The 24,191-nt window shown below is 37.8% G+C and overlaps 1 protein-coding gene across 1 annotated transcript in view; it reads right to left on the minus strand.

The window, feature by feature from the left end:
- bcan (brevican) overlaps positions 1–17,824 on the minus strand; it is a 56,998-nt gene extending 39,174 nt beyond the window's left edge. Inside the window, exon 1 of the mRNA XM_061915419.1 lies at positions 17,709–17,824. Within this exon, the coding sequence (XP_061771403.1) occupies positions 17,709–17,713 (5 nt within the window). The 5' untranslated portion in view covers positions 17,714–17,824. The remainder of the gene's footprint in view (positions 1–17,708) is intronic.
- Positions 17,825–24,191: the final 6,367 nt, after the last annotated feature.

The raw sequence follows: 24,191 nt of genomic DNA on the forward strand, positions 1-24,191 counted from the left end.
ACACACACACGCGTATAAACACACACACACACATACATATATATATATATATATATATATATATATATGAGTATTGGTAGGTAGTTTGGCTGAGTTCGCTCTCAGTGCTGCTGGAGTGATCGGCAAGTGCCGAAATACAAAGAGGTCACGCAAAACCCTTGTGAAATCCTGTGCTGGATTGTTGAAATGATAAACACCCAAAAAAATAGATCCCGATTCTTTTTTCCAGAGCTGACATCTTGTAAACTAAAGAAGACGTGTCCCCTTGGAGCTCAGTCTGCAGTGTGAGCAGAATTGTTATCCCTCCTAAATTCCCAGCAGGCTGGACTTGAACGCCGACCTCGGGCTGGACTGGATTTACCGACATGGCCGCGCTTCTTTAGTTCTTCAATTCCGGATGACCGTGAGAAAAACATCCTGTTGTGGTTGAAAAGCTGCCCGCTTTGTGCTTTTGTGAGGACGTCCCAGGCTGCACAAACGCATTTATTAGCACAGGGGCCTACGAACTATTTCCAGGAAGGGCCACACACTGAAAGGTGGGGCCATTTTTTTAAATTGTTCTTTTCTGTAAAATCTCTTTGCCGTAGCCCACCTGATGTCAAGCTACTCGAAAATGAGGTACAAATGCCAACGCGGTTCCCCTAGTTTTCATCCGATCTGGACCGTTCAAGTATCAGGGAACAATATTTTAAACTTCCCCAATATCCCGGATTGCCAGGGATTCCAGGTTTTCCGGGACATTTTTCAAACTGGCAACAGTTCCACATTTCTAACACCCGATTCGAACCGTTCAAACACCTCACTCATCCTGGACATTCAAACTGCCATCTTACAAGTTCGGAAAAATTCCATGAATTCTCAGAAGTACCAGTTTTCCAAAGCTCTATTTACACCCTTTTTGTGGGTTCAAACTAGGGCTGGGCGATATATCGATATATACTATATATCACGGGTTTGTCTCTGTGCGATATAGCAAAATGACTATGTCGTAATATTCGAGTATACGTTCTCACGCAGGACTTTTAGCTGCGGGCGTACACTTCAGGCTCTCCTCGCTCTTTCCTGTGTCTCCTCCCAGACAAGCAGGCGCACGTACGTCACAAACTGTCACGTCACACGTCATATACACGCCCCTCGCAGGGCAGAGAGCAAGCGGCGTGGCTAACGTTAGCTGCTAACGTAGCCGTACGAGAGAAAGATGCTGCGGATCTGGTAACAAATGAAGGAAGACTTAATTCCCAATAAAAACAGCAGGCTTTCTATCGTCTGGCGGTGATTCGGCTTTAAGTGGGAATATGTCGAACAGACAACTGTAATTTGTCAAGTGTGGCGGGAAAAAGCGTTGCTGTAAAAAGTAGCATTACTGCTAATATGTAGCATCTTTTGTAAAGTCCCTCGCTAGAGCAGTGATTCTTAACCAGGGTTCGATCGAACCCTAGGGGTTCGGTGAGTCGGCCTCAGGGGTTCGGTGGAGCCTCCATCGTGTACATAAAAACTTCTCCCTATCGGGATATTAGACATACGGCAACAGCAGAACCCAAACTGATTTGCAGGTGTGTAATTTGTTCCGAGTTCATGCACTGTGTTTGTTTTGTTCTTTGAACAAGGTGATGTTCATGCACGGTTGTGCACCAGTAAAAGATCATATAACTTTGTCTTGAATTTGAAAAACATTTTATTTTTCACTAAAGAAGGGTTCGGTGGCTGCGCATATGAAACTGGTGGGGTTCAGTACCTCCAACAAGGTTAAGAACCACAGCGCTAGAGAATGAAGAGAATTTCAGAAACTTACTAACATACCACGTAGTGAAGGATGAATACTATTTGATTTCCTATTAATGCAGCTCATTTTTATTTGACACTTAAAATGTCTCTGACAATCTTGCACTTTCTGTTTTGGAAATGACTTGAATGTTTGTGCCATTGCTTAATAACTTTAATAAATACAGTTTTGGTCAATCGACTTAATTGTGATTTCTCTCTCTGCATGAAAGTTTAAAAGTAGCATATATTAATGCAGTATGAAGAAGAATATTTTAATGTAGACACAGAATCATCATACTGCTGTGGTTATATGCATCAAGTGTTCATTCAAGGCCAAGGAAATATATCGTAATATATATCGTATATAGCGACATGGCCTAAAAATATTGCGATATTTAAAAAAAAGGCAATATCGCCGAGCCCTAGTTCAAACCCCACGTCATACCAAGGACTATAAAAATGGAACCCATTACCTCCCTGCTTGGCACTCAGCATCAAAGGTTGGAATTGGGGGTTGAATTACCAAAAATTATTCCCAGGCGCGGCCACTACTGCTGCCCACTGCTCCCCTCACCTCCCAGGGGGTGAGCAAGGGTGATGGGTCAAATGCAGAGAATAATTTCGCCACACTTAGCATGTGTTTGTGACAATCATTGATACTTTTTTTTTTCTTTCGGCTTCTCCTTCTACATTTTTTGACCCATTCCAACATCAAACCATTTCACTTAGTTGGGAAATCGAATCTACCTATTTATATATTTTCTTTTTAATTCCTGGTTAACCTGAAATTCCAAGAATTCCAAATTACCTATTCTCAATTACAAAATATTATTATGTCAACATTTCTCAACAGATTTAAAATATTCCAACACCAACCCATGTACATAATCTGGGACTATTGTGATAGTATCTATGTTTTTTTTTTTACATCCCAGTTTCACAGAAATTCCCAAATTTCCAGGAAATTCGATTCAACTGAACGGAGGTTTTCAAAGTTCTACAACTCTCATATTTCTCACCCAATTTGATCTGTCACACCATCCACACTCCCACACTCATCCTGGACATTTAAACTAGCATCTTCCAAGTTTGAAAAAAAATTCCAGGAATTCCCACAATTACCGGTTTTCCGGAGCTCTGTTTCCACCCATTTTTCTTTCAGCTTCTGCTTCTACATTTTTCGACCCATTCCAACATCAAACCATTTCACTTAGTTAGGAAATCGAAGCTACCTATTTATATACATATTTAAAAATTCCCGGTTAACCCGAAATTCCAGGAATTCCCAAACACCAATTCTCTATTCCAAAGTTTTATGTCAACATTTCTAAACAGACTCAAACCATTCAAACACCAACCCATTTATATCATCAAGGATTATTGTGATATCATCTATTTTTTTATTTTTAATACCAGTTTTTGAAAAATTCCCAAATTTTCAGGAAGTTTGATTTAAATGAATGGCAATTTTCAAAGTTCTACAACCCCCACATTTCTCACCCAATTTGAACTGTTCCACCATCCACACATCCCACTCATCCTGGACATTCAAGTTACCATCTTTCAAGTTCGGAAAAATTCCAGGATTTCCCAGAATTCCCGGTTTTCCGAAGCTCTATTGCTACCCTTTTTCTTTCCGCTTGTTTCAACCCATCCTACCATTCCACCATCAAACCATTTCACTTAGTTAGGAAATCGATACTACCTGTTTTTATAATTTTTTTTAATTCCTGTTTAACCTGAAATACCAATTCTCAATTACAAAGTGTTATTATGTCAACATTTCTCAACCGATTCAAACAATTCCAACACCAACCCATTCATATCATCTAGGACTATTGTGATATTATCTATATATTTTCTTTAAGTCCCAGGTTTCCAGAAATCCCCCAATTTCCAGGAAATTCGATTCAAATGAATGGCAATTTTCAAAGTCCTACAACTGCCACATTTCTTACTCGATTCAAATAATTCTACCATCCACACACCCAACTCATCCTGGACATTCAAACAACCATCTTCCAAGTTTGTAAAAATTCTAGAAATTCCCAGAATTTCTGGTTTTCCGAAGCTGTATTTTCACCCTTTTCTTCTTTCAGCTTCTCCTTCTACGTTTTTTGACCCATTCTACCATCAAATCATTTCACTTAGATAGGAGAGCAAAGCTAGCTGTGAAAAAAATGTAAATTCCTGGTTAACCCAAAATAGCAGGATTTCCAAAATACCAATTCTCAATGTCAGTGTTATTATGTCAACATTTCGCAACAGATTAAAAACATTCTAACACCAACCCATTTATATCATCTAGGACTATTGTAATATAATTTATATTTTTTTTAATCCCAGTATGCCAGAAATTCCCAAATCTCCAGGAAATGTGATTCTAATTAATAGTGATTTTCAAAGTCCTACAACTGCCACATTTCTTACTCGATTCAAATCATTCCACCATCCACACACCCAACTTATCCTGAACATTCAAACAAACATTTTCCAAGTTCGTAAAAATTCCAGGAATTCCCAGAATTCACGGTTTTCCGAAGCTGTATTTCCACCCTTTTCTTCTTTCAGCTACACCTTCTACGTTTTTTGACCCATTCTACCATCAAATCATTTCACTTAGTTAGGAGATCAAAGCTAGCTATGAAAAAAATGTAAATTCCTGGTTAACCCGAAATTCCAGGAAATCCAAAATACCAATTCTCAATTATAAAGTGTTCTTATGTCAACATTTCCCAACAGATTAAAAACATTCCAACACCAACCCATTTATATCATCTAGGACTATTGGGATATTATCTATATATAGTTTTCAAATCCCAGTATTCCATAAATTCCAAGGAAATTCGATTCAAACAAATGACAATTTTCAAAGTTTTCACAAAAGCATGCACACACTATTCGTAGTGGAATTGCATATTCTACTAATTGGTCCCACCGTTTTTTGTTGTAGGAAAGAACAAACAGAGTCAAACAACAGACACACACATACACACGCACATTCTTGTATTTGTTATCTTCTTGAGAATTCCCAAAAAGGCCCACCTCTTTATGACCAGCCTTTCTAGATATATAAAGATGTGTATTTACAACATTAATAATATATACATATTATGCAAATATAAAAAAAGCTTTTTGTGAAAAATTGGTTGGAATTTCACATGAAAAATATCACAATTTCGCAAGAAAAACTTAGAATTATGCAGTATTATAATAAAAGTCGTCATTTTACTCAACCCAAGTCAAACTTTGACAAGAAAAAAATTAACATTTGGGGAATATTATGATAAATGTTGGAATTTTACTTAATAAGAGTCGCAATTTTACAAGAAAAAGCTTAACATTTTGGCAATTTTATGAAAAGAGTCTAAATTTTACTCGACTAAAGTCACAATTTTATAATAAAACTGTAAAATTTTAGCGATACTATAATAACAATTATAATTTTAAATGGCAAAATGATGACAAAAGTCATGATTTCACTCCAAAAATGTCACCATTTTACAAGAACAACAAAAAAAATTGGCAATATTGTGATAAGTCAGAATTTTATATGACGAATGTCAGCATTTTGCATTAAAAAGTAATAATTCTACTTAAATCATTAGTAATTTTCTAAGAAATATTGTAATATTACATAAACAGAAAGAATATGAGAAATTGTTCCCAATTTTATAAGAAAAAAGTCGACATTGTGAGAAGAAGACTGCTTTTAGTTTAAAAAAAATTATTTTTGAATTTTTCATTTGTAATTGGTTTTTAATCTTCATTATTTAGTTCAAGTTATTACAGTATGTCCCTATTTACTTATTCATTTATTTATTATTAATTTTGGCCAAAGGGGGTGCATTTCAATTTCTCACACACACTTGTTATTTCATATGTTGGAGCACTTTTAAAACAGACACACAGTCAATTTGAAAAATTCCTCCTTTTTGAGACCCTCATTTTGATAGATGTCACCACCAGGGGTGCAAATGAGACATTCTCCTTTAAGATGCAATGGTTTTCAGTATTGGGACCATGATTTATGTCCTCACTTGTTAACAGCTCCTCATATGGAAGCTACTTTTCCTTGTCTGTGTCTCATGAAGGCTAGAAATACAACACGCACACACACACTAGCAGAGCGACGGGGGTGAGGATGCATCTAGGCAACATGGTGGAGCTCACACAAGCATTGCAAGTGGCTCAATAGTCTTTGACTTCCTTTCCGAGACACTTTCCCAGCAGAGGCCAATTGGGAATAAATACGTTTCATTGTCCACTTTGTCGTTATTAAGAATTACAACCTTTTTCTTGACATATTTACAGCCATCGTTGGGAAATGTAACGGCCAAACTTGTGGGAAAGTCATCTAGTAAAGCAAATGTGTGAAGGCCTCCACCGTGCTCAAAAAGCATAGGAACAAATGACAATGAAGTGTTTTAGCGGCGTGCTGACCTCTGGTGGTCTGGAGTGTGACGTCGATACTCCCCGTTTTCTGCTGACTTTCCAAGGGTGGTAAAAGCCAAATTGTGGTACAACTCAGTGTTTCTGGTATGTTCCAAGCTGATTCGGAAGAAACAAGTTTGGGGAGCTTCTATCCTGCACAGCCGCAGTGATTCTGGCTCACGATTTAACTCCCCGCTTAAGCGCCAATGACAAAGCAGCGATGTTTGAAAGAGGCTTTCCATTAGGAGGGCACAAAAAAATTTATTTATATCGGAACCACGATTCTTATTCATCCATATTCTAAATTTATTCATAATTTTCAAAAATAGATTACAAAACACAATAATAATAAACAAATACATACACATATACACACACATATATATATAATATATATATATATATATATATATATATATATATATATATATATATATATATATACCAGTGGTTCTTAACCTTGTTGGAGGTGCCGAACCCCGTTAGTTTTATACGCGCATTCACCGAAGCCTTCTTAGTGAAAAATAAAGTGTTATTTTTTTTTTTCAAATTCAAGACAAAGTTATGTGCTTTTGGTAAGACTTTAGTATGGAGAACATATTCTAAGTAACAAAGACTTAATTTTGAGGTTTTTGGACACTAGGGGAACATATTCTAAGTAACAAAGACCTAAAGGCCTACTGAAATTAGATTTTCTTATTCAAACGGGGTAAGCAGGTCCATTCTATGTGTCATAATTGATCATTTCGTGATATTGCCATATTTTTGCTGAAAGGATTTAGTAGAGAACATCGTAGATAAAGTTCGCAATTTTTGGTGCTGATAATAAAGCCTTGTCTGTACCGTAAGTAGCAGACAATGACATCACAAGGGTGAGGGCTCCTCACATCCTCACATTGTTTGTAATGGGAGCCTCCAGCGGGAAGCGCTATTCGGACCGAGAAAACGACAATTTCCCCATTAATTTGAGCGAGGACGAAAGATTCGTGGATGATGATATTGATAGCGAAGGACTAGAAAACAAAGGAAATAGGAAAAAAAGGCGATTGCATTGGGATGTTCAGATGTTTTTAGACACATTTACTAAGATAATTCTGGGAAATCCCTTTCGCTTCCCTTTTGGTCCGGATGACACAATGTCGAATATTTCCAAAAACAATTTGAAATGTGAACTCGTCGGACCACAGAACACTATTCCACTTTGCATCAGTCCATCTTAGATGATCTCGGGCCCAGAGAAGCCGGCGGCGTTTCTGGATGTTGTTGATAAATGACTTTAGCGTTGCCTAGTAGAGCTTTAACTTGCGCTTACAGATGTAGCGACAAACTGTATTTAGTGACAGTGGTTTTCTGAAGTGTTCCTGAGCCCATGCGGTGATATCCTTTAGAGATTGATGTCGGTTTTTGATACAGTGCCGTCTGAGGAATCGAAGGTCAGTCATTCTATGTTGGTTTCCGGCCATGCCGCTTACGTGGAGTGATTTCTACAGATTCTCTGAACTTTTTGATTATACTATGGACCGTAGATGTTGAAATCCCTAAATTTCTTGCAATTGCACTTTGAGAAACGTTGTTTGTAACGGCTACTCTGTCGTTCCAATAAGTTTAAAAAAAAATAAATAAATAAAGATTGTAAAGTAGCCTTGAGGAGGAGGTTTTATGACGCACTAAATTCTTGAACAAGCACTCGCGGAAATATTTCTAGATTCAAAATGTTAATTTATTTTCACAAACAAAAAAATATTCATCGTGGTTGACTTTCTATATAATCAAAAATAAACTTATTTAGTGGCAAACAAACTATATCACTCCTCACTCCTTCAGCATGACGGACAGACAGACAAAGGCAGCTCACCAGAAGGAGCGTGAGCAGCTGAACACAATCAATCAATCATAATCCATCTAAAACATCCAATAAATAATCAACATCTTCATTGGCATTATTGAATGAGATTGTCAAAACAATTAATAAATAAAAGATATAAATAAGCTCCAACATCCCGGCCCCTAATTGTGTGGTTTAGTCAAAACAATTACATAAATAATAATATTCAAAAGGAGCCATAATAGAACAATACAATACAAACAATTATGTTCTTCAAATTCAACATTAATTGAGTTACTTGAGTTACTCGTCAAGTCTCAAAGTCCATAGTCATATCTGAAGCGGTCATCGAGTCATCAAGGCTGGAGAACCGAATCCCCCTTCTGTCCATCAAGCTGCTTCCATTAGCAGGCAAAGCTTCTATTGGTCATTGAACCGTGTTGGTCTTGGTTTTAACATAAACACTTCTCACGAGGCCTTTGGCATCTGGAAATGTCTTTACAATACGGTCCATTGTCCATGAGTTTCCTTGTTCCATGGTCTTGCTTGCATCCGTCTGTCATGATGGTCATCTGAGGCGCTGAGCTTGGCGTCATTCAGGTTGAGGAAACGGTTGTTGACGTCATACAGTTGTGATCAAAATTATTCAACCCCCACACAATTTTGGTGTTTTAGCAAGATGGACATTTATTCCGTATTTTGTTTACAGTCATATCGAATAAAGATGTGTCAAATAGACAAATGCAACTTAAATTGTAACACTATTTTACAAAAGCCCAAAAAAAGAAACATTTTCTTAACATCTCATTGACAAAATGATTCAACCCCCTAGTTACATGCATCTTTAGTACTTAGTAGAACACCCTTTGGCATTAATGACATCCTTCAAACGTGATAGATGACCGGACACAAGCTTCCTGCAACCATCTACAGATATTTTAGCCCATTCCTCTTGGGCAAAGGCCTCCAGTTCATTCATATTCTTGGGCTTGCGTGCTGCAACTGCCTTCTTCAAGTCCCACCACAGCTTTTCTATAGGATTTAGTCTGGCGACTGTGAAGGCCACTCCAGAGTCTTCCAGCCCTTCTTCTGCAACCACTCTGATATTGATTTGGAGGTATGCTTGGGATTGTTGTCCTGTTGGAAGGTCCAACCTCTCCTAAGCCTCAGCTTCCTCACTGACTTCATGACATTTGCAGCTAATATATCCTGGTAGGAAATAGAATTCATAGTGCCTTCAATGCGCTGGAGATTCCCGGTACCTGAGGCAGAGAAACAGCCCCAGAGCATGATTGACCCCCCACCATGCTTAACAGTAGGAAAGCTGTTCTTCTCTTTGTAAGCTTCATTTTTTCTCCTCTAGACATAACGTTGATTCATAGGCCCAAAGAGTTCCAGTTGTGTCTCATCACTCCATAAAACAGTTTCCCAAACCCTTTGGGGTTTGTCCAGATGATTTTTGGCATACTGGAGTCTATTTTACTTGTGCCTGGTAGTCAGAAGTGGGGTGCGCCTGGGAGTTCTGGCATGGAGGCCTTCATCTTGTAGTGCGCACCTTATAGTCCGGGACGAAACCTGCGTTCTCCCCTCTGCAATGTCCTGTTGTAGTTCCTCAGCTGTTACCCGGGGGTTTTTCACGACTGTACTCTTCAAATACCGGACAGCAGTTGCACACAACAACTTCTTTCTACCACGCCCAGGTAGTGTTTCCACTGTGCCTTTAGCTTTAAACTTGCGAATTATGCTCCCAACTGTGTCTCTTGGAATGTGTAATGACTTTGCTATTTTATTATATCCATATTCTTTCTTATGAAGAGAAATTAGCTCCTCTCTTGACTTCTTTGACCACTCCCTGGACTTCACCATGTTGCAAATACACCATTGACCATCTACAAGAAGCTTTGTGTCAAAGTCTTTTTCAATCAGTTTAATTGTTGCTCGTTATGGTTCTAATCACAACTACAGGTGTTTTCAACACCTGATTCAAATTCTGTTCTTAAGAATTAAGATCTTCAAGGGGTTGAATCATTTTGTCAATGAGTTATTAAGAGAAATGACACTGTTTGGTATGTTACAAAATATAATGTAATTTAAGTTGCATTTGTCTATTTAATGCATCTTTATTTGATATGACTATAAACAAAATACGGAATAAATGTCCAACTGGCTAAAACACCAAAATTGTGTGGGGGTTGAATAATTTTGATCACAACTGTAGATTTTGTACTCCGACTCGTCCTTCTGAACTTTGGCTCTTGGCCATGTCTTGTCCTTGGTGGAGTCCTTGATTTTCTGTTTCTTTCTTGGTTTTGTCACGTTTCTCTCCTTTGTCCTTCTTGACCTTTTCTTTACTTTTCTTGAGATGCGTGTATCTTCTTTTACCAAATAATAGTTATCAGGCATAACTTCGTCTTTATCCCGGAAAAGCAGTGGCAAAAAATCGTGACCATCTTTGAGAAACACTGAACTAGAGGCGATCTCCATAAAACATTTATCTCATTTTTCTCCTCATATATGTTGTCAGAGAAATCCTGGTTATGTTGTCTGATGAGGACATCCTTCGGCTCAATTACTGAGATTCTGTTAGTTAACACCGCAGTGGGCCCAGCAAGTTCTGTAGCACTGCAACTGAGTGGTCCAGTTACTACCCATCCCAGTATGGTTTGTACTGCATATGGTCCATTTTTTTAACTTTATTATATTCCACGGCTCCATTGCTCAAGGAACATCAGTCCCAATAAGAAGTTCAACGTCTGCCTCAATTTCCTTCAAGTCGATGCCACCAAGATATGGCCACCTCTTCATGTCAGTCTTTGTGATGATGTCTTTCTTTGAGACCGGTATCTTCCTCTGTGTATACACTTTTGGCAGGTCCAGATATGTGAACCCTTCCAGGTCTCCAACCTCCAGTCCTTTGACCTCATACAGTAAGTCTTTGCAGGCTTTTCCTGTGCCATTGTTCGCAAAACAATTCGTATTTTGCGTCCTTTCACATTCAGCTTATTCATTAGATTCTCCGTGCAAAATGTAGCTGTGCTGCCTGGATTGAGGAAGGCATAGGTCTGAACATACCTGTTCCCTTTTCCTGCCTTAACTCTGACTGGAACGTTGCAAGTGCACAGTCTTTCCCGGCCCCGGTTGCATCACCGGCTGAAACAAGGGCAATGCTTTCTTCTGGCTCCAATATTGTTCTTAAACTATTTGACTATTTGCTCACGCAGTTGTGGACAAAGGGGTGTACCTCGCCCCATCCTTTCTTGTGAAAGACTGAGCATTCTTTGGGAAGCTGTTTTTACACCCAGTCATGGCACCCACCTGTTCCCAATTAGCCTGCACACCTGTGGGATGTTCCAAATCAGTGTTTGATGAGCATTCTTCAACTTTATCAGTATTTATTGCCACCTTTCCCAACTTCTTTGTCACGTGTTGCTGGCATCGAATTCTAAAGTTAAAGGGGAACATTATCACAATTTCAAAAGGGTTCAAAACAATAAAAATCAGTTCCCAGTGGCTTGTTGTATTTTTTGAATTTTTAAAAAAAAATTTACCGGTCCCCGAATATCCCTAAAAAAACCTTTTAAGTGCTTGATTTTCGCTATTTGCGATGCGACTATCAATTTCCCTGTGACGTCATACAGTGCTGCCAATGTAAACAAACAACGGCGAATACCACAGCAAGATATAGCGACATTAGCTCGGATTCAGACTCGGATTTCAGCGGCTTAAGCGATTCAACAGATTACACATGTATTGAAACGGATGGTTGGAGTATGAAAGTATTGAAGAAGAAACTGAAGCTATTGAGCGAATAGCTATTGACGCTATTCATAGCCATAGCATGGCCGAATAGCTGCGTTAGCATCGTCGGTAAAATGTGCAGACCAAACGATCAGGACTTTCGCATCTCGTGACACTGGAGCAACTTAAATCCGTCGATTGGTAAGTGTTTTTTTCGCATTAAATGTGGGTGGAAGGAAACGTAATATAGTTGCAAATGCATCAGCAGGTTATCCATACATCTCTGTGCCATGTCTGCTTTAGCACCGCCAGTAAATAGCATGTTAGCATCGATTAGCGTAGCATGTTAGCATCGATTACCTGGCAGTCAACATCAACAAAACTCAACTTTGTGAATTTGTTGACTTTATAGTTGCAAATGCATCTGAAGGTTATCCATACATCTCTGTGCCATGTCTGCTTTAGCACCGCCGGTAAATAGCATGTTAGCATCGATTAGCGTAGCATGTTAGCATCGATTAGCTGGCAGTCAACATCAACAAAACTCAACTTTGTGAATTCGTTGACTTTATAGTTGCAAATGCATCTGCAGGTTATCCATACATCTCTGTGACATGTCTGCTTTAGCACCGCCGGTAAATAGCATGATAGCGTCGATTAGCGTAGCATGTTAGCATCGATTAGCTGGCAGTCACGCCGCAACCAAATATGTCTGATTAGCACATAAGTCAATAACATCAACAAAACCCACCTTTGTGATTCCGTTGAATTTATCGTTGCAAATGCATCTGCAGGTTATTCATACATCTCTGTGTCATGTCTGCCTTAGCATCGCGGATAAAATGTGGAGACACTCTGGCACATTCAATGGGGGTCTGGCGGCAGACACTTTTGCATCTTCGGGCCAGTGGTGCAACTTGAATCCCTCCCTGTTAGTGTTGTTACACCCTCCGACAACACACCGACGAGGCATGATGTCTCCAAGGTTCCAAAAAAAAGTCGAAAAAACGGAAAATAACAGAGCTGAGACCCAATGTTTACAATGTGTTGAAAATGAAAATGGCGGCTGTATTACCTCGGAGACGTCACGTTCTGACATCATCGCAAAAAGAGCGTTAAACGGAAAGGCGTTTAATTCACCAAAATTCACCCATTCAGAGTTCGGAAATCGGTTAAAAAAATATATGGTGTTTTTTCTGCACCATCAAGGTATATATTGACGCTTGCATAGGTCTGGTGATAATGTTCCCCTTTAATGATTATTTGCAACAAAAAAAAAATGTTTGTCAGTTTGAACATCAAATATGTTGTCTTTGTAGGATATCTAACTGAATATGAGTTGAAAATGATTTGCAAATCATTGTATTCTGTTTATATTTACATCTAACACAATTTGCCAACTTATGGAAACGGGGTTTGTATAATAAAAATATAATTGGAGAATTGTTTTCAGTCTGTTGTGGCCAGTGCCCTGTACTTTGCAGCGGTTTGTTGGGGGAGCAGCACCAGCCAAAATGGACTGAAACCGGATCAAACTGATCCGGAAAGCCGGCCAAACTATTGGCACCCAGTTGGAGAAGTTTGTGTCAGTAAGGGACAGGAGGACACTGGACAAACTGCTCGCCATCACAGACAATCCTGCCCACCGACTCCACCAGACAATTGAGGTACAGCGGAGCTTTTACTCCAACAGGCTCCTTCAGCTTCGTTCCCACAGTGTTCCATTCAAGAACTCCTTCATTCCGCACTACATCCAGCTGTGTAATCACTCGCCATACAGCAATAGATGATATCTGTCTATTACCTGACTGCTACCATGTTAACTACCTCCCTTTGCCTGTTGTGCAATAGGAGCGGTTTGCTGTTTTTAAGGATTACAAGCCAACACTGTCGTTTTTAAAAAGGTAGTTAAATATTTCTGTATGACAAAGCAGATGTGCCATTTTTATCTTTGTAATTTACATCATAAACCTGAAATCAGGTTCACAACAATGTCAGTTTAAAAAAAAAACAGGGGTTTTGAGATGTAAAACTAGTCGACAAAAATAAATAACACTCAATATTTTTTTTTACTGCTGTCACAGGATTCTGTTTCTTAATCGGTTTGATCACAATTAATTGTAGTAATTGATACGAAATGTAATTTTTTAAATCTAATTTCTATTTAATTTAAATTCAATATCATTACATACTTAAACTTAATTAAAAAAAATGTTTGTAATTGAATTGAATTGAATTTATTTATGTCTTTATTTTAATAATAATTAATGTAATTTAATTACGTTTAATATAAATTTAAAAAATAATTTCATTTAATTAACTACCTATTCATGGGAACTGTATTGATATTTAATATATTTGTTCATTGTTGTCAAAAAAGGAAGTGAATCATTTTGTTACAAATGATTTCCAGGCAGGAAAGGGGTAGGAATTAATAGGATTTGCTTCTTCCTGCTTCTTTTCAGACATGTTGGAGTGTGAAACTGTAAACATGCGATGTAAACACGTTCGCAACCCATCACTCTGTTGTCATTTTATTTCATTACTTGTTTGTCATTGTTTTTTTCCCCTAATTATTATTTTATTATTATTTTTTAACATGTTCGCTTGAAGCTCGTGAGTCCATGACGACGACTTCTGTTTTGTTTGATCAACCATTTTACTGCCGTGTTACAAACACTGTTTGGAAACAATTGAGGCATGTAAATAAACATTTACGAGTTAAAAAAAAGTACAGTAAATTACTTGCACAATTTAAATTGACTTAAAAAAGGACCTTGATATTTTGACATTATCTCAATTTTATTATCATACACATTTTGTTCGATGTTTTATTTAAATATACGACAATTATTTGTTCAAAACATGGTAACACAATACATAGATTCCAGTGTGGGTTTATTTTGAAACAAAATAAACTGACATATATAAATTATATATATATTTTTTGTATTTAATATAATTTATATTAATTTGAATTAAATAAAAAAATTAATTAGTGTCATTTTTTGTATTAACTACCTATTTATGCGAACTGTATTGATATACATTATATTTAATATTTTCATTCATTGTTGTCAAAAAAGGAAGTGAATTATTTTGTTACAAATTATTTCCAGACAAGAAAGGGGGAAGGGTTAGGATTTCATAAAATATCCTTCTTCCTGCTCCTTTTCTGACATGTTCGAGTGTCAAACTTTAAACCTGTGATGTAAACACGTTCGCAAAACATCACTCTGTTGTTATTTTCTTTCATTACTCGTTTGTTTTTGCTGTGTTTTTTTGTTTTGTTTGTTTTTTAGCATGTCCGGTGGCAGCTCGTGGGTCCATGACAACGACTTCTGTTTTGTTCGATCAACCGTTTTACTGCCGTGTTACAGACACTTTTTAGAAACAATTGAGGTATGTAAATAAACATTTACAAGTTAAATACAATACAGTAAATTACTTGCACAATTTAAATTAACTTTAAAAAAAAACGAAATTCTATTATCGTACACATTTTGTTTGATGTTTTACTTAATTACAGTATATGATAATTATTTGTTCAAAATGTGGTAACACAATACATAAAGTCCAGTCTGGGTTTATTTTGAAGAAAAATAAACTAACGGATATAAATTATTATTTTTTATTTATTTAATGTTCATATGATTTCATTTAGATTAAATTTTAAAAAAATTATGTGATTTAATATAATTAACTATCAATTCATGTGAACTGTATTGATATTTAATATATTTGTTCATTGTTGTCAAAAAAGGAAGTATTTTGTTACAAATTATTTCCAGACAGGAAAGGGGTAAGGGGTAGGATTTAATCAAATTTGCTTCTTCCTGCTCCTTTTCTGACATGTTCGAGTGTCAAACTGTAAACTTGTGATGTAAATACGTTTGCAACACATCACTCTGTTGTTATTTTCTCTCATTACTCGTTTTTTTATTGCTGTGTGTTTTTTGTTGTTGTTTTTTAACATGTCCGGTGGCAGCTCGTGGGTCCATGACAACGACTTCTGTTTTGTTCGATCAACCGTTTTACTGCCGTGTTACAGATACTGTTTAGAAACAATTGAGGTATGTAAATAAACATTTACATGTTAAATACAATACAGTAAATTACTTGCACAATTTAAATTAACTTTGAAAAAAACGACATTTTATTATCATACACATTATGTTTGATGTTTTACTTAAATACAGTATATGATAATTATTTGTTCAAAACGTGGTAACACAATACATAAAGTCCAGTCTGGGTTTATTTTGAAGCAAAATAAACTGACAGATATAAATTATATTCTTTTTTTAAATTTAACTTTTATATAATTTCATTTAATTTAAATTAAATTTAAAAAATAAGTAATGTAATTTAATATAAGTAACTACCGATTCATGTGAACTGTGTTGATATGTATTTAATATATTTGTTCATATTTGTCAAAAAAGGAAGTGAACCATTTTGCTACAAATTATTTCCAGAAAGGAAAGGGGTAAGGGGTAGGATTTAATAAAATGTGCTTCTTCCTGCTTCTTTTCTGACATGTTCGAATGTCAAACTGTAACATTGTGATGTAAACCCGTTCAAAACACATCAATCTGTTCTTATTTTCTTTCATTACTCATTTGTTATAGTTGTGTTGTTTTTTTTGTTTGTTTTTTAACATGTCCGGTGGCAGCTTGAGGGTCCATGACGACGACTTCTGTTTTGTTCGATCAACCGTTTAACTGCCTTGTTACAGACACTGTTTGGAAAATATTAAGGTATTTAAATAAACATTTACGTGTTAAATACAATACAGCAAATTACTTGCACAATTTGAATTGACTTAAAAAAAGACTTAGATTTTTTTTTGGGACACCAACGCAATTTTATTACCATAGACATTTTTGTTTGACGACGACTTCTGTTTTGTTCGATCAACCGTTTTACTGCCTTGTTACAGACACTGTTTGGAAAATATTAAGGTATTTAAATAAACATTTACATGTTAAATACAATACAGTAAATTACTTGCACAATTTAAATTGACTTAAAAAAAAAGAACTTGATTTTTTTTGGGGACACCAATGCAATTTTATTACCATAGACATTTTGTTTGACGACTTCTGTTTTGTTCGATCAACCGTTTTACTGCCTTGTTACAGACACTGTTTGGAAAATATTAAGGTATTTAAATAAACATTTACGTGTTAAATACAATACAGTAAATTACTTGCACAATTTAAATTGACTTAAAAAAAAAAAAACTTGATTTTTTTTTGGGACAGCAACGCAATTTTATTACCATAGACATTTTGTTTGTTTTACTTTAACGGAAATCAATTATTTGTTAAAAAAAAAAAATGGCAACACAATACGTAAAGTCCAGTCTGGGTTTATTTTGAAGTAAAATTAAGTGACGTATGTAATTTATATTCTTTTTTTTTACATTTTTAATACATATTTTGTAATATTTCTATCTATTTTTTTTACAAGTTTTTGTAAACATTATGAAGAGCTAACATTTGTTTATAATAGTATTGGGAGGTATAGCTCGGTTGATAGAGTGACCGTGCCAGCAACTTGAGGGTTCCAGGTTCGATCCCCGCTTCCACCATCCTAGTCACTGCCGTTGTGTCCTTGGGCAAGACACTTTACCCACCTGCTCCCAGTGCCAGCCACACTGGTGTAAATGTAACTTAGATAATGGGTTTCACTAAGTAAAAGCGCTTTGAGTCACTAGAGAAAAGCGCTATATAAATATAATTCACTTCACTATTGGGAGAAACGATGTTTGAACACACACTAATATAAAGAATAAATAAATAAATTGTACAAAGTAGCTACTACCCAGATATTTTTGACCCAAGATTGGGTTAATGTTATTGCATTATGTTTCCTCCTAATTGAAAACATACATATTGTTGCATGTCGTAAGAAAATAAAAATAAAAATAAAAAGGACTCACTTCATGTTCACCCAGGCAAGGCTCAGGGGTTTCTTCTCGTCCTTGCTGCTTCCCGCTCCTCGAGAAAGCGAGTGAAAACAGGAGGGCAGTCTCGTTGTGTCCGTCCTGACCGCTCGGGTGAGTGGAGATAAAGGGAGGAGAGAGCTGGAGTGCAAACATCCTCCACCTCCCTCGTCGTCACCTCAGCATCCATCAGTCTCCTGCCAGGCAAGGTGCCAGGCTGGCTTACAGGAACACCCTGTGATGTCAACAAGCTATTATTAGCACCTTTTCATGTGCAACGTGAACAAAGTTCCCGACTGGGGCTCATAAAAAGTGAATTAGGCTCGAGAGGGGAAAATGTCCAGTCGTAATAAGTTGACACAGCAGGTGGATGGCCTCAATATTGCATTCTATGGCAACCTTTCACGTCGAATAGTCCCAGCACTTAATCTTCTTTGCTTTCCAACGTTGAGGAAAAATAGTCAGTCAGGACATTTTTGGGTTGAACAAAGACAAACTGAACGAGGTCTGGCTGTTTGGAACAAAAAAGTTATTTTTTAGAGCATCAGCAGAAAACCCCCACACGGCATCACGTTTTACATAAGGGGTGTGAATCTTTGGGCAGCTAACGATTCCATCCGATACCGATTCAATTAAGAGTCGATATTCGATTCAACATGATTCTCACAATGCGTACCGTAAATTCCGGACTATTAGTCGCTAATTATTTCCTACGCTTTGAATCCTGCAGTTTATAAACTGGTGCAATTAATCTACTGATTTTTCTTTGCTGATAGCCATAATGCAAAAAGTTTTTAGGAAAAAAAAAAGTGTTATTGTTTGTGCTGTGGCGTCATCTTTTGGTCGAGTTTGCTCACTGCAGGTGCTACAGCGCTCTTCTGTTTAGACCAGGGGTCGGGAACCTTTTTGGCTGAGAGAGCCATGAAAACCAAATATTTTAAAATGTATTTCGGTGAGAGCCATATAATATTTTATAACACTGAATACAACTAAATGTGTGCATTTTTAAGTAACGTCAACATTTTTTGAGTATAATTAGTCTCGTATTTTTTTTAATAACATTGTTATTCTGAAGCTAACCAATAGTAAATAAAGTACTTCTTATTATTAATGCAACTTCTTAAACAGGTGCTGTCGGAAACGGGTGGATAGATTAAAATGCATGAGAATGTTTTATATTTTTTAACTTTATTTTAAACTCTGATTACCAGTGGAAATGTTCATTTCTTATCATGTTAGGCAATGTCAGCTAAGATTTATCTGAGAGCCAGATGCGTCCATCAAAAGAGCCACATCTGGCTCGAGAGCCATAGGTTCCCTACCCCTGGTTTGGACTAAGCTTTCAACCTTGAAACAAAAGTGCTGTTCCGTATTTGAGCCGTCCGTCAGGTTCAAACACTGATGACATCTATTAAACAGACAAGAAGCAAGGAATTAATCGGAGACAGAATTTAATTTAGCTCAATGAGGAGAAACGTCTGGGCTGTACTCTATGTACAGTCTTCCACCACTCTCTGACGAAAGATTTTAACGCCTCCTCTTTTATTTGGACTTTCCCAGATTACATGGAAACAGCTGTATCAAAAGGCACGGGGGTCGTAAACAGCCGCGGCCTTTGGTTAGACAACAGTTCAAAGAAAAGCTGGCTGGACGGGGGATCAGGTCCTGCTTCCTCTCCGCTTTGTAGATCTCGGGTCAAGACAAAATCTTCCTGTGGATTACAATACATCAAAGAGACAGACACCTTAATGTCACTTCCCATCCTACACAGTGGAGTTTTAGAAGCCTTTTGCTTGGTAGATCAAAGACAACTTTTCTCTGCTCACCGGGAACTCATGGAAACACACAATTTTGTGATGACTGAGATACAATTATTCTGACACCGTCCAAAGCGTTTCTGCTTGAAATGATTCTTCATCACCAATTTTACAATATAACTAAAACAAATCTTACTTACTTGACCATCCCATGTGCGATGTCCGTAAGAGTGTTTTCATGCATATTTGTACGTGCCATCGTAATGCAACGAAGCCAGCGTCTATAGCAGGGGTAGGGAACCTATGGCTCTAGAGCCAGATGTGGCTCTTTTGATGACTGCATCTGGCTTTCAGATCAATCTTAGCTGACATTGCTTAACGCGATAATTATGAATAATTTCGATGGTAATCACAGTGCTAAAAATAACGTGCAAAATATAAAACATTCTCATGCATTTATATCCATCCATTCGTTTTCTACCGCAGCTGTTCAAGAAGTCGCATTAATGGTAAGAAGTATTTTATGTCACGTGGGGGGGGGGTTGCAGCTTGCTGCGGTGTCGTTCTCCCAGGAAGGCAGACGGACTACTCGGGACATGGCATTTAGGTAAAAACATGATTTAATTTGAACTAAAAAAATATACAAACAAAAATCGCTCACAGCGGAGGTACAACTTGGGCTAAAGAACAAAGCTAATGCATAAACAGACTAAGAACCATAAATCAAACAAAACTTACTTGGCATGGCATGAAGCACGAAACTATGGCAAGGCATGAAACAAGTCAGCACAGGGCGACTGACTGGCGAAGACGAGCTTAAATACTGCCTCTGATTAGGTCTCGGGAAGCAGGTGAGTGGGCATTTTGTCCACCAGAGACAGGTGGACAAAATGAGTAACCAAGAAAACCAGACAAGGGAGTGGAAAAAAACAGGAACTTAAAGAGTCCAAAGGACGAACAGCACATGGCCAAACAAAAACATGATCAACAGACATGACATTTTTATTTATTATTGGTTAGCTTCAGATTAACAATGTTATTAAAAAGAATAAGAGACTTATACTCTAAAAATGTTGGTCTTACTTAAAAATGCACGCATTTAGTTGTATTCAGTGTTAAAAAATATGATATGGCTCTCACGGAAATACATTTTGAAATATTTGGCTTTCATGGCTCTCTCAACCAAAAAGGTTCCCGACCCCTGGTCTATAGCATTAGCTAATATGCTAACAAGCATTTACAAATGTCTGTGTTAGTGTTATTAACTTACAATGGAGTTCTTTTTTCATTGTTTCAGTTTCACAAATTCTTCAGTAAACTCAAGAACACCTGCGAAGTGAAAACCATGTCATATGACTACCTCTTGAAGCTCATCCAGAGAATGCCAAGAGTGTGCAAAGCTGTAATCAGAGCAAAATGGTGGCTTTTTGAAGAAACTAGAATGTAAAAAACATGTTTTCAGCCCGGAAAAGGGTGGAGTGCCATCTCCGGGTTGGGGAGGAGACCCTGCCCCAAGTGGAGGAGTTCAAGTACCTAGGAGTCTTGTTGACGAGTGAGGGAAGAGTGGATCGTGAGATCAACAGGCGGATCGGTGCGGCGTCTTCAGTAATGCGGACATTGTACCAATCCGTTGTGGTGAAGAAGGCGCTGAGCCGGAAGGCAAAGCTCTCAATTTACCGGTCGAGCTACGTTCCCATCATCACCTATGGTCATGAGCTTTGGGTCATGACCGAAAGGACAAGATCACGGGTACAAGCGGCTGAAATGAGTTTCCTCCACCGGGTGGCGGGGCTCTCCCTTAGAGATAGGGTGAGAAGCTCTGTCATCCGGGAGGAACTCAAAGTAAAGCCGCTGCTCCTCCACATCGAACGCCTCCCTAGGGAGGTGTTTAGGGCACGTTCAAACGGTAGGAAACCATGGGGAAGACCCAGGAAACGTTGGGAAGACTATGTGTCCCGGCTGGTCTGAGAACGCCTCGGGATCTTCCGGGAAGAGCTAGACTAAGTGGCTGGGGAGAGGGAAGTCTTGGCTTCCCTGCTTAGGCTGCTGCCCCCGCGACCCGACCTCGGATAAGCGGGAGATGAATGGATGTTTTCAGTTATTTCACCTTTTTTCTAGCTCTCATACTAGCGTCTTTTGTTTGCCTTCTCTTTACACCAGTGTTTTTGTTCCTAGCCTTTTTATTATGTAACAAATACATTATATCTTACCTTTGCTGTGTTCTGCTTCGACGCATCCACGGGAAAACAACACCGGCATTACCATGCAGAAAAGGAGTCATCACAACTTGGATGACAACATATGTCATCCGGATGGTTATTTTCCTCTTTGTTCCGGAGGACACCACGTCCACAGTTTCCAAATATAATTTGAAATGTGGACTTGTCAGACCACAGAACACTTTTCCACTTTGCATCAGTCCACCTTAGATGAGCTTAGGCCCAGCCAAGCCAGCGGCGTTCCTTGGTGTTGTTGATAAATGGGTTTTGTTTTGCATAGCAGAGTTTTAACTTGCACTTACAGATGTAGCGACCAACTGTAGTTACTAATAGTGGCTTTATGAAGTGTTCCTGAGCCCATGTGGTGATATCCTTTACACACTGATGTCAGTTTTTGATGCAGTACCGCCTGAGGGATCAAAGGCCCGTGATATCAACGCTTACGTACAATGATTTCTCAAGATTCTCTGAACCTTTTGATGATTTTACAGACCGTAGATGGTAAAATCCCTAAATTCCTTGCAATTGCTCGTTGAGAAATGTTGTTCTAAAACTGTTCGCCAATTTGCTTACTAATTGGTGACCCTCGCCCCATCCTTGTTTGTGAATTACTTAGCATTTCATGGAAGCTGCTTTTATACCAAATCATGGCACCCACCTGTTCCCAATTAGCCTGCGCACCTGTGGGTTGTTCCAAATAAGTGTTTGATGAGTATTTCTCAACTTTATTAGTATTTATTGCCACCTTTCCCAACTTCTTTGTCTTGTGTTGCTGGCATCAAATTGTAAGTTAATGATTATTTGCACACAAAAAAATGTTTATCAGTTTGAACATCAAATATGTTGTCTATGTAGCCTATTCAACTAATTATGGGTTGAAAATGATTTGCAAATCATTGTATTCCGTTTATATTTACATCTAACACAATTTCCCAACTCATATGGAAACAGGGTTTCTACAAAGACAACATATTTGATGTTCAAACTGATAAACTTTTTTTTTTCTGCAAATAATATTCAACTTACAATGTCATGGCTGCAACACGTGACAAAGAAGTTGGGAAAGGTGGCAAAAAATACTGATAAAATTGAGGAACACTCATTAAACACTTATCACCAGCCTTGGCGTCACTATAGACAGCGATTTTAAACTAGACAAACAAGTCAATGGCGTTTTAAAATCGTGTTTTTATCACCTTCGTCTTTTAGCAAAGGTTAAACAGTTTTTATCTTTTAACCTTTTTGAACAAGTCGTGCATGCTTTTATTTCAAATCGCCTGGACTACAGCAATGCACTTTATGCTGGCATTAGCCAAAAAGCTCTCCCCCGGTTGCAGTTAGTCCAGAACGCGGCAGCACGACTTTTAACAGGGGCCAGGAAACGCCAGCATATAACCCCAATTCTTCAGAGTTTGCACTGGCTTCCTGTTCATTTTAGAATTGATTTTAAAACATTGCTGTTTGTTTTTAAATCTTTACATGGATTGGCACCTCAATATATCTCGGACCTTATCCAAATTTACATTCCTGCGCGCGCTCTGAGGTCCGAGAGCCAGTTCCAGCTCGTGGTGCCCAAGACCAGACTTAAGACCAGGGGAGACAGGGCCTTCTCTGTGGTCGGCCCTAAGCTCTGGAACACTATGCCGCTCCATGTTCAAACTGCTTCCACAGTGGAGTGTTTTAAGTCTCGTCTTAAGACCCACTTTTATTCTTTGGCTTTTAACACTACGTGAGTTGTGTGGTCCTCTGTTCTCTGTTGTCCTCTGTGTTTTTTATACACTTTGATTTCTATTTTACTGTTTTAATTGATTTTACCCTTTAAAATAGTTTTTAATCATATTTGTTTTTATATTGTTTTTATTGGTTTTATATTTATTTATTTTTTGTTTTTATTCAGTCATTGGTGGAGCATAATATATATATATACATACTTTTTTTTAATTTTATTTTATTTATTTATTTACAATTGTTTTTAACATGGCTGTGCAGCACTTTGGAAACGTTATTGTTGTTTAAATGTGCTATGTAAATAAAGTGGATTGGATTGGATTGGATATTTGGAACATCCCACAGGTGTGCAGGCTAATTAGGAACAGGTGGGTGCCATGATTGGGTATAAAAACAGCTTCCCAAAAAATGCTCAGTCTTTCAAAAGAAAGGATGGTGTGAGGTACACCCCTTTGTCCGCAACTGTGTGAGCAAATAGCCAAACAGTTTAAGAACGTTTCTCAAAGTGCAATTGCAAGAAATTTAGGGATTTCAACATCTACGGTCCACAATATCATCAAAAGGTTCAGAGAATCTGGAGAAATCACTCCACTTAAGCCGCATGGCCAGAAACCAACATTGAATGACCGTGACCCTCGATCCCTCAGACGGCACTGTATCAAGAACAGATATCAATCTCTAAAGGATATCACCCCATGGGCTCAGGAACACTTCAGAAAACCACTGTCACTAAATACAGTTTGTCGCTACATCTGTAAGTGCAAGTTAAAGCTCTA

This window comes from Nerophis ophidion, linkage group LG11 (assembly GCF_033978795.1).
Source record: "Nerophis ophidion isolate RoL-2023_Sa linkage group LG11, RoL_Noph_v1.0, whole genome shotgun sequence".
NCBI lineage: Eukaryota > Metazoa > Chordata > Actinopteri > Syngnathiformes > Syngnathidae > Nerophis > Nerophis ophidion.